Source organism: Homarus americanus, unplaced genomic scaffold (genome assembly GCF_018991925.1).
Source record: "Homarus americanus isolate GMGI-L3 unplaced genomic scaffold, GMGI_Hamer_2.0 scaffold30535, whole genome shotgun sequence".
Lineage (NCBI taxonomy): Eukaryota > Metazoa > Arthropoda > Malacostraca > Decapoda > Nephropidae > Homarus > Homarus americanus.
The window spans coordinates 14,687,751-14,699,823 of NW_024732440.1; the positions used below are offsets into that span (position 1 = coordinate 14,687,751).

Here is a 12,073-nt window from a genome sequence, read left to right on the forward strand (position 1 = left end):
AGTGTTATATCCTTTCTTTTACGATCATCACCAGGAATTCTATCACCAGAACGCTTCTTGGAGATATTCTTCTTTACCATATTCACATTTAATACCACAAAATTGGAGAAATAGTAAGCAAAAATCGCGTTATAGCAAACAAGCGTTCGCGTTATACAAATATCGTTCCTAATTCATAAATCGCGTTAGAGCAAATTCGCGTTATCAAAACACGCGTTATAGCAGAACTCACTGTACCACAAAAACATTTGACGCTTAACTGTAGAGTTTCAAAACATCATGAAAATATTTACAGATATCTAAAAAATTTCTTTTCACTATCAGGGAATTCAATGTGTAATGTGTTCACCATTAACACTGGGTAACTATGTCAGATTGGGGTTGACAACGAGAAATCTATTAATACATGTTTCTCATCCTGTACGGACATTATCACAGAGACATACCCTTCGCTCTCTGGTCATTCTACTCCACCTTCCCGTTTTTAATTTAAGGTTGTGAGACATGAGCCTTACCTGAGTAAAATCCATGCGGATATAATTTTGGATGTATACTTTCTTATCATATGTACTGTATATGCCATATACAGCAAGAGTTGAGTTAAGTTCTGACCAGTAAGTTATATATTTAGCTGCATTTTTGGCTTATATCTTATTAAAATACAAATAGGTTGAAGTGATCAATGTGTACATCAATCTGCATTAAATAAAATTATTAAAAATATTAAACACTGTGAAGGTAGCTGAACAAACAACCCCCAAAAAACTCTGCTAAAACTCTTATTCAAGCTCAGATTCTTTATGGTGTTGGTGAACTCAAGCAGTGCAAATGGATTATCCAGCACTGGTATGTCCTGGGCACCTTCCAAATCAACAGTACATGTATTACCAACTTTAGCATTACAACAAGGATTCAAGAGCTTTTTAAAGTGAATTATAAATTGTTCTGCATCTGGCTGTTTGAAATCTGCCTCTTGAGACTTCCCCATTCCAGTTAATTGCCTTCCAAATCAACTTAGAATCATTTGAATCAAACAGTCATTTTTAACAGGTCCAACCACCACTCCCCACTCACTTTGTATCTTTCCTACATCATACAGCACCTGTCCTAATATTATCATATCCATTGTTCAAATTTTTTTTAATCTGGTCAATATGAATCATCTCAAGCGTCACTACTGGGGGTGGGGTGCTCGCTCATATATTCTATAATCCTGGTTACATCGACACTGAGGTTAGAAGGCATTTTACATAACAGGTTACATACAGGGGTTCTGGTACACTACTCTTACTACCGTTCCAGGGCAAGTATACACTACCAAAATGAAAACTGGGATAATACAACAGATGTTGCCAGATTTGCCCCTCCAGATCAAGATTTGCATTTGTTACATACTTCATCATAGTACAGTACACCATACTGGCAACAATGCTCCACCTATATGTCCCCAGGATGCTATACATAATACTTGTAATATCCAATACAGTTTAGTTCATTTTGCATTTGCCAAGTACTGTACTGTACAAAAGAGGCTCATCGTTAAAGTCATGGATGAAATGTATTCAGGATGGTAATCTCCTATGAGTATGCGTAAGTGCTAAAACGGCACATGAATTAGCTGAGAATACGATCACTGAGATGTATTAACCCCTTGTTAAACAGACAGTAATACAGGTTGTACCTCTCTAGTCCGGCATTCTGAGGTCCGGAAACTCCCGTGGTTCGGAACGATTTTAGTTTGTCCAATAGGTAGATAGGCAGCTCTTTTTTTTTTATCTGAATTATTAGTATTATTACAGGAGTATTAAATTTTTGCCCCTCAGGCCCCAAAGTGGTTCGGTGACCTATGCCTGGGTGAGCTAATCCCCTTAAAAAAAACACCAACAAAGCAGCGGGAAATTAAGGTTTGTTTACATCCGGCAGTTCGGCTGCTCTCTCTCTCTCTCTGCTTGTCTATACAGAGTACAACATTTAACCCTTCAATATATATGAGCAGTAAATAAGTGTTGCTTTCATATTCTTATGTAGAGTAATGACGATATGTTTTCACATGTGCGCCCTCACATACGCAGTCTCACTTTTTTTTTTACCATTAATGGTTAGCTACTTATATTGTTCCATTTATTAACATTAAATAACATTACAGGTACTTCAAACAACCATATTAATTTTACTACAGCTACAATGAGGGTCTTATTTTCTTCAGTTTTATATGTAGAACCAATCAGTCATTGGTTTTGTAAGCTTTAACATAAACAATACTGGCAGCCGTCTCGTCTCCTCATTATTAATAAATTGTATTGTTAATTTTGCACACACAAACATTAATTCAATAAAAACAAATTCAGAAACATTAATTAAAATATATATGAACAGTAAATAAGTGTTGCTTTCATATTCTTATGTAAAGTAATGACGATATGTTTTCACATGTGCGCACTTACATACGCGATCTCTCTTTTTTCTTTACCATTATCGTTAGCCACTTCTATTGTTCCATTTATTAACATGAAATAACATTACTTAAAACAACCATATTAATTTTACTACACCTACAACCAGTCTTATTTTCTTCAGTTTTGTAATCAACGAAAACAATGCTGTCATTTCCTCGTGTTTTAATATTCTACGTATTATTAATGAATTGTATTGTTCATTTTGCACACATAAACATTATTTCAATAAAAAAGACATTCAGGAATAAACAATAATGAATCTTTTGTACATAAGAGAAATGACGCTGTTTACACGATTATGCACGTTGGCGGGCCGTTCAAACCCGTCGAAATTCAAGTTTCCGCCGTCAAAATTTTTATTTATGTTTTTTTGTGTGTGTTCCAACAAAATACGTTGAATTAAAAACTCGCGAAATTTGAGAAGCTACTATACGACATTTAACCCTTCAATATGTCTTTAAAGAGACCATGATGCAGAGAAAGTGGTGCTAGTGCTTCCAAGCATAAGCACAAGTCACTATCTATCCAGGAAAAGGGTGAATTTCCATGGTCCGGCACCGGTCAGGTCCCGAGGTTGCCGGACTAGAGAAGTACAACCTGTACTTATATAAATGTGGGCTACATTCATTATGTTTACATAATCACATCACCTACAGTAACTAGACTATGAGGAATGTGTAGTCATAATTTTCAATGTGAAACTCGTCACGTAGCCCAGTGTTTTTCCACTGACCTCTATGCATGCACAGTGAATGCGTGGATTAAGTAGCCGGTTCCTGGCCAGTGCTTATCAGTATCCCACACACATCAGAAGTGTTATTATCTGCCTCGTATCTAGTCCCCCGTTAATACTCACGCCTGTGACTTTATATACATTATGCGCACAATCTATTTTCCTAATAAAGCCATAAAAGGAATTAGTGTTTGTGTGAACATCATCTCTGCTGAAACAAACACCCCTGACATTCCAGTGAAAAAAAACCAGTTGATCCACACCAGCTTTTAATGACTGGTTTCCTGGCCTTCAGCCAAGCTGGGAACGCCCACCTAAGTAGCTACTTCCTATACTAAAATTAATAAATTTGGGCTTGTTCATAAACAGCAGAAAACTGAAGATATTGACACTAACTTTCATTTTATTGAATGTATCTGAACCTAACCTAACCTGAGCAATGGTTACCTCAAGTTAGGTTAGGTTAGCTCAGGTTACGGTAAAAATATGTACCGGGTAAACCAATCATAACCACTGTTACAAATGGACGAGTTCAATCATAAAGTTTCACACCTTACTATGCCAAGGTTGCCAAGTTCCACCAGCCATAATAAAGTGCCTAGTGTAGTTGCCAGGAGCCGATCAAAGATGGTGACTTTATATAGTACATAATTCACTAATATGAGAGCAAGCTTAAATTATAACAACAAATTATTATGAGACCAATGCTGTACAAAATAATACCGTATTTGATTACCACGCTCCCTTATTAAATGAAAAAGTTTGTTAGAGCAAGTTTTAATGGTAATACCAAAAATAGTTAGGTTAGCTTTAAAAAAAATTGGTACATTACCTATTCTTTAACTGTAAAACGAGAGAGTCTTCACTGTTGAGGTCCACCAGTTGGCAGTAGAGGAGCACAGCCTTCACCAAAGCTCCGGGGGAAACAGGGTTGTCATAATCACACAGATGATCTAATTCAGTCCAAGTCAGGCGGACATCTCCACCAGACCAATCGCGGAGAACACAAGCAATGTAGAGTTCAGGCACTATTCGGACACGAGCACCAATGGGCTTTTTCTTGTTAATCTGTGTTTATATTTAAGAAAGTTAAAAACCTTCACTGTACATTATTGTTCATGATAAAATGTGAAATTCCCTTTTTTAATTCAATCTAAAGAAAATACTTAGAGTATTACAGAACATTTTGTAGAGTTAATTCTCACTCGAAGAGTAAACCCTCTTAAAACAAGTAGAAAATTAGGTTTACTGTACAGTGGACCCTCACTTTATGAGCATTCACTATATGCGAAAAATTGTAAGGCTTACCCCTTACAGAATTTTTGGCCAAAAATACTTTTTCTCTCAGAACTAAAATTTAATGTGCCTAACTATTTAAGTACACCCAGAATAATACACAAGCACCAAGAAATGACCTCGAAAACCCATAAGTGGCGAGTAATTAGCATTGCAAAAGTAATTAAAATATTCTAAAAATCATTTGAACATTTTCTAAAAGCCATTTGAACAAGTTATAATCAAGATATCAAATTTTGGTTAACAGATCCTTAAGCAGCACATTCAGGAGTACCTACAATATACTGAAATTTTGAACAAAATCCATTTGTGGACGAAATGCCAAAAATTGTAAGGCTTACCCCTTACAGAATTTTTGGCCAAAAATACTTTTTCTCTCTGAACTAAAATTTAATGTGCCTAACTATTTAAGTACATCCAGAATAATACACAAGCACCAAGAAATGACCTCGAAAACCCATAAGTGGCGAGTAATTAGCATTGCAAAAGTAAATAAAATATTCTAAAAATCATTTGAACAAGCAATAATCGATATATAAAATTTTGGTTAACAGATCCTTAATCAGCATGTTCAGGAGTACCTATACTGCGATTTTGATCAAAATCTATTTGTGGACGAAATGCCAAAAATTGTAAGTCTTACACCTTAGTAATTTTTCGACCAAAATATACTTTTCTCTCAGAATTAAAATTTAAGTGGTTTAACTAATTAAGTATTTATAGCATAACACATTAACACCAAAATCGCACTTACGAAGTTCATAATTGGAGATAAATTAGCATTGAAAAATGTCTTTAAATTTTCCAAGCGTAATTACAACCACTAATTATCCCGCAGTCGAAGCGTGGACCTCATGTTCAAAATTACCATGCTCAGGAGTATCTATAGTACACTGTATTTTAATGATTTTTCCACAACTTTTATAGAATTACTGTTGACTTTCAGTAGTTGTGGAACATGTCTTAATTTTCCCCATGAGATTAAGTATTCATTATATGCAGATTCCCATTATGCTATGTTACCACAGAATGCAACCATTGTATAAAGCAAGGGTCAAGATTAGTGTAGTCATCTAATTCAAAATATCAACAACCAATTTTTTTATTCGCTTAACTCAACAGATAAAAATGCCTCACACACACACACACCGTATAAATCTATCAGATACCTTGATAGCAATGTTTAATACTGCTCCTCCTTGTTCATAGCAAATTGGTGGAGTATCAGACCAACCTCCTGCCAGGTCAATGCGAGCGGGTGAATGAGCCTCCACCCATACTCCAACATCCACTTTCTGGCGGAGCTCCGGTGCCACCCACATCGTTGATACATGGACAACTGCTGTTTCCACCTTCACATGACAAAGATCACATTAATCTCATAAATACAACTATACTTGAATCTAAATATACTTACAAGAAATTCCATGAAAAATCTGAACAGCTTGAATTATCTTCACAGTATATTATAGTAAAACAGAAAATACACTTCAGTACAGGAAGTTGCAATATTTATAATTGTGATGCTGTGAACTTAAATATTCACATATCTAAAGAATGCATCATTCACAACTGATTTACTCAAGATAAAGCGGTATTATTACTTCCACTAACTATTATGTATATGCCAAGCATTAACTCGCCAGGCCAACATGCTGGCAATTAAAACATCTAATAATTACAGTACTTAAATACGTAAAATTAGGAGGACACATAGCTACCTGGCATTTAATTGCAATTCTCTAAAAAACCCTCACGCACCATCCATCACATGCATTGCTACCGTCACCTTCTTGCCTGGCGAATCAGCTGTAAATACTGTACGCACAAGGAAAGCTCAACTAATTTGTGCTGTAATAGCTGAAATATTATGTGCCACGAGGATTTTATTTTCTGGCTTTTTCATTAGGTGATATAAATGCCTGGAGAAATTTTTTACCAGGTCCCCAGTTCTATCACTGGCTCCTTATTGCTCCCCAAACTCAATTGTGCCAAGCTTTAATCACCAATGCAGTTGATAACCTTAGGTGTCTGAAACAAGTCTTCCTAGAACAGCTATTACTGAAACATTTTAAGCCAATCATCTAGATATCCTGGTGAGATAATACATGAAATTTGGGCTATATTACCTTCAAGATTAAGGACTACAGAACAGAGTAAGGTGAAAGTTGTGATACATATAAAGATATGGGTTATGAAGTACAGTACTACTTACCTGTTGACTTATGACAATTTGGGAAGCTCGTTCGTAATGCCTTGCAGCTCTGATCAAGTCTTCAGGATGGCCTGATTTCATCCACTGAGTACACACCATTGTCATATGATCCACTGCCTCTTTCTGATTTCCAGCCTAGAAAATAAAATGGGATCACATTTCCGGTCTAAGAAAAATATCTACGGTGATATCCCTGTGCCGGAACAATTGGTGCAGAGCAGCAGAGAATTCTTCAAATTTGAATCAGTCAGTCGCGACCTCGTTTTGCTTTTAATCAATTTCTTGGATGAAAATGCTTGTTCACATCTATATGTTGTTCCAAAACGACATATATAACTCTGGGCAAATTTTCTTAGTTCTGGGAAACTTTCACAGGGTAATGATCGCCAGAAATTAATCATGTCAGAAGCATTTGGGACTGAGGAAACCTCATCAGCTTTAATTTTCAATAATGAATTTGCTTTCCAATCAATAAGTTCCATTTGTATGTCACTAGGCATCTTCATTAATTTTTGTTCACTAAGTGAAAATGGGTTTATAAATGCGAGTATGCAGTCTTCTTCTTTAGCAAAATCACAAAAACGACTTTCAAATGACTCTTGCAATAACTTGATTTTTTCAGTATATTTTGTCAAATTGCCATTATCAGCAGCACATTCACTCTGCTCTTTTAAGTGCGGAAACTGGCTCAAATCCTCATTTTCTAACCGAGAGATGAACAGTTTTAACTTCATCTTGAATGCATTGATGTCATTTTCTAAGCTAGGAAACAATTTGTTCTTGCTCTGCAGTTTCAAATTTAGATCATTGAGATGTCTGGCAACATCAACTAAAAATGCCAAATCAAATAGCCAGTTTTTATCACATAAAAGGGCTCTTTCCTCAGGTAGCTCATTTTTCTCTTCTAGAAAATTATGAACAGTATTTTTCAGTTTCCAAAACCTACTCAGAACCTGTCCTCTAGAAAGCCAGCGCACCTCACAATGAAGGACAAGGTCGCCATATTCCAAATCTAACATTTCACAATATTCTCTAGATTCTCGTCTATTTAATGCTCTTGCTCTAATTTTATTCACACATTTCACAACTGGTAACATAACATGCTGCAAATTTAAAGTTTTTCCACACAGTGACTCTTGGTGTATAATGCAGTGAAATTTTAGTAGAGGACGATTTAAAAAGTTTTCAAGCAAAGTTGTAGTCCCAGGGACTTTCCCTATCATTGACGGCGCTCCGTCAGTACACACGGTGATGAGTTTACTAGAATCTAATTGTAGATTTTCTAGGCATGATTTTACTTTGTCAAATATGTCTGATCCTCTTATTTTTCCATGAAGCGACTCAAGACTGACAAGTTCTTCAAAGGCACTAAAATGATCATCAATTCCTCTTATAAAAATGATTAACTGGGCTACATCACATATGTCAGTTGATTAGTCCAAAGCTAAAGAAAAGAAATTACAAGAATAGACAAGGTTTTTCAGTTGCTGAGATACATCATGAGAGAGTTCCTCGGTACGTCTCGTAACTGTCTGCTTTGAAAGAGCAATTTCGTCTGCTTTCCTTTCAATACTTTTATCACCAAGACGTCTTGCAAATATTTGGAGACAAGGCTTAACAATTTCTTCTCCATCAGAGAAAGACTTCCTTTTTTTCGCAAACGCTAAAGCAATTTCATAGGACGCTTCTGTCATCGACAAACTTTCACAACTTTTTTTAACAAATACATTTTGTCTTCTGAATTCTTCCTTTTTCTTAGTCACATATTCTTTCCGTAACTCAGACCCAAGCTTGAGCTTCAGTTTTCCTTCTATTTCAGTCTGATGCTGTGCACGAAATAATAAAATCGCTAAAAATAATGAGTAGGCTTACTGCCTTACTTTATTATTATCACAGGGATGCAATGCGCCACTTCTAATCATCCAATGCGCCACGTTTGGCGCATGCGCCGGAGGTTGGCCATCCCTGCTCTATATGATTTAGTTATGAAAAATCTATATACCGGGGTAACCAAATATATTTCATAATACTGTACAGTATGTTCACCGGGTAAGTAAATAGGCAAAGTGTTTTTTAATTGCTATTTTGTTTTGTTTTTATCAAATTATGCATTTCTTAAGCTATGCGGTAATCCGTCCACATTTCCAAATGAAATGTGCCGTTTCATTTCTGCAGATTTAATTACCACATCGCAGACGAAACTACAACACTTTGACAACGCTGATTAGCTGCTTGCTTTTTGTAAACAAATGACTCAGTTCAGTGTGGGATTCTTTTATCATGAAAGCTGATTCGTTTAGAAAAATACTTTATCAACCTAACACCAAATGATCCTAAATTACAGTATAAGAGAATTATGGTGAAATTGCATAAAGAAGTGTTTAAGGAACATTGGGGGAGGGAGTACCCACCTGTGTTGGCCCCCTCCCCTCCCCTTTACCAGCTGCTCCCAGATAAACACTCGTCTTCCACATACAATATACAGTATTCCTACACTTATTTGTTCTTATTTTTATCTTTATAATACTGTACAGTATACAGTTTTCTCTTTATTTATAGGACAAATTCTGTGGTTATTTATTTATAAAACTTTACAGTAAATAACAATCATCTCAGTGACAACAGTTGTTGACAACCATACTTATATGTCTGATTTTCAACCCAGAGGTGTTTTGTTTCATAGTTTTTTATTGTTGGTGTAATAATTTTTAATAACCTTGTTATACACTTAAAGACCTTAATTGTTGAAGTGCCACAGTACCAGATCTAAAGTTAATCAATACAGTGGGGTATGCTATAACGAACGGATCCTACTACGAATATTCCTGTAACCAACGGTTTTACCTATAAAATTGAGAATGCTATAACGAACGAAACTCCTACAACGAACATTAAAATTTTTTTTTTTCTTTTTTACTAATTTATTGTTTCTGTACTACAAGTATTAACGATATTCTTTATTTCAGGGGTTTAGATGCATATTTATGCACTTTTTTACAATTTTTACAATTTTATATTATATTTTTCAGTGTTAAGTGGTTGTATTTGGGGGGCCTGGAACGTATTAATCCTATAACGAATGAATGCTATAACGAACAAGGTTCTAGAACCAATTAGATTCGTTATAGCATACCCCACTGTATGTTTCTTATGTTTCTTATGTTTCTGTATTGAAAGCTTTTGTCAATCAAGTGACCCACTCCCCGATTTCACCATTTGTAACTTATCATCTCTGTTCATTGTATATTTCCGCCTTCGGGCTGCCATGTTTTCTTAATAAACCGTTAATTATTATTAGTATTATCATCATTAAGTGCAGTAATAACATATCAACTGATTTCCTTTAAACAGTTCAGATAAGAAGTGTTATTCCCCCCCCCCCCCATACATTCGTATTTTTTGGACTTCCACATCTTTCAGACTGGAGTCTGCCCCAATTAATCCGATTTATTGAGGTCCTACTGTATAATATTTTAATATTCAGTAGGTTTGTTCGGAACAAATATAATCATTGATTCAATATACAGTATGTACAAATATTTTTTCTCCAAACATACATGCAGGAGATGATAATGGCAGGTAAAATATCTATGTACAAAACATTTTCTTGTGAAGCTGGTATAAACTTGGGCAACCTGTATATTCTATATTTACAGTATACTGTACTATAATAGCAATATGGACTTAATTTTGTCGATCAGTCTGGGCAAATTGGCTGTATCTCCAGGCAAATGAGTTGTTTTATGTGTATTTAAAAATACTAGAAGCAGTGGTGGGCACGGTTCCGCTAAACCGCTAATTAGAGAAGCTAACTTTCTCCTTAGCGGATTAGCGTTTTCGCTAACTTCGTAAACCATTAGCGGACCAATTAGCTTCCGCTAAATTTAGTTCCGCTAACTTTAAGTCTGCTAACAAATTTATACATGTTTGTTCTTGTCTGTTGTAAGCATGTGACGCCGCAACGCGTGTCTCCAACAGCCAGTCAGGCACGCTTGGCAGACTGCGTGTTAGTATGTGTAAATGTGACAAGACATGATTTGTCGACGCCGCGCTGCAGCAGCTGAGCAGCATTGTGTAATTCCGCAGTTCTGAGTTCAGTTCACTTACGACGTTGTCACGTTACAGACAGTCTAAGCAGTCTGACAGTGTCAGCGACAGCAGCGTACGTTATCGCTTATTGTTATGGAAGGTGAAGACTGTCAGTGTATGTTGAAAGAATCATAGAATGTAATTGTAAACTAATGTATAATTTCATTTCTCATTTATTTGTTAATTTAATTAGGATTTTTTTTGTGTCAATATATTTGGTTATGCTAAGTACTGCACAAGTTCATAACCAGGATGTCATCCAAGGTGTGCACCAAACAAAATTTTCTAAAAACTTACTTTTCATTAAAGTTTAGTTTTCTGTTTATTTACATGACGTATAAAAATGCACTGGTATAATGTATCTGTGGTTGGTATTGCAAATTTACATGAATAATGAATAAGGCCGATAGGTTGTATGAGAATGCAAATTAATTATTTGTGAAATTGTGTACAGTGTACACCTTGATAAGTTGATCATCATCTGATCTTGGCATGATGCTATTTGCTACCTATGCTATACAGTACTATAGTTTTTGGATTCGTTTAATACTTTCTGTCTTTTTGTACAGTAAATAAAGATTATAAAGTGTATGTTGAAACTTGAATGTAAACTAATGTTTAATTTCAATTGTTCATTTAATTATTTGTGTACACCTTGATCATCATCTGATCTTGGCATGCTATACCTTTTTGGAAAGCTCTATGTCTAAGCTACAAGACAACATTTGAAAATTTCAGCTCTCTACGTCTGTTTTTAAGGGTTTTAGAGCCCCCCCTCCCCCCCCAAAAAAAAACAAAGCTAAATTCATATAATAAAAGTTAGCGGTTAGCGTTAGCTTCCGCTAATTTTTTTAGCTGTTTAGAGTTAGCGAAGTTAACTTTTTAGTTAGTAGATTAGCGGTTAGCAAAGCTAACTTTTCATTTAGCTGTGCCCACCACTGACTAGAAGCTAGTTTGGTCTTTAGGCTTGAGAGCGGCAGAAAAACGTACTGTCATGTTTAAAAACAGGTGACACAATTAACCATGTGCAAAATAAATGACTTTATACTCCCTGCCCATGCATAACAAACAACACACATAACATGTACCTGTGGTGATCACTTCCCTACTCACTAAGCTTGGGATGAGAAAACAACTCAAACACTGAACAACACAAATATACACAAACAACTGCCACCATGGTGTCCCTGATGTATCTTTCATGATAAAAACCAAAATGCAATTGGTAATGCTACAGCTTATTTAGAATGACAAAGAATTAGAATATTATGAGGTAATACTGCA

The 12,073-nt window shown here is 35.6% G+C and overlaps 1 protein-coding gene across 5 annotated transcripts in view; it reads right to left on the reverse strand.

Annotated features, from left to right (window-relative positions):
- Positions 1-12,073, reverse strand: part of LOC121868856 (L-fucose kinase-like) — a 43,375-nt gene that overhangs the window by 13,070 nt on the left and 18,232 nt on the right. For all 5 annotated transcript variants that reach the window (XR_006089471.1, XM_042369846.1, XM_042369843.1 and 2 more), the window contains 3 exons: positions 6,701-6,835; positions 5,655-5,837; positions 4,022-4,257 (listed from right to left, as the gene is read on the reverse strand). Coding sequence is in view for 4 of the 5 variants with exons in the window: in XM_042369846.1 (XP_042225780.1) it covers positions 4,022-4,257; positions 5,655-5,837; positions 6,701-6,835 (554 nt within the window). In the remaining variant the exon portion in view is untranslated. The remainder of the gene's footprint in view (positions 1-4,021; positions 4,258-5,654; positions 5,838-6,700; positions 6,836-12,073) is intronic.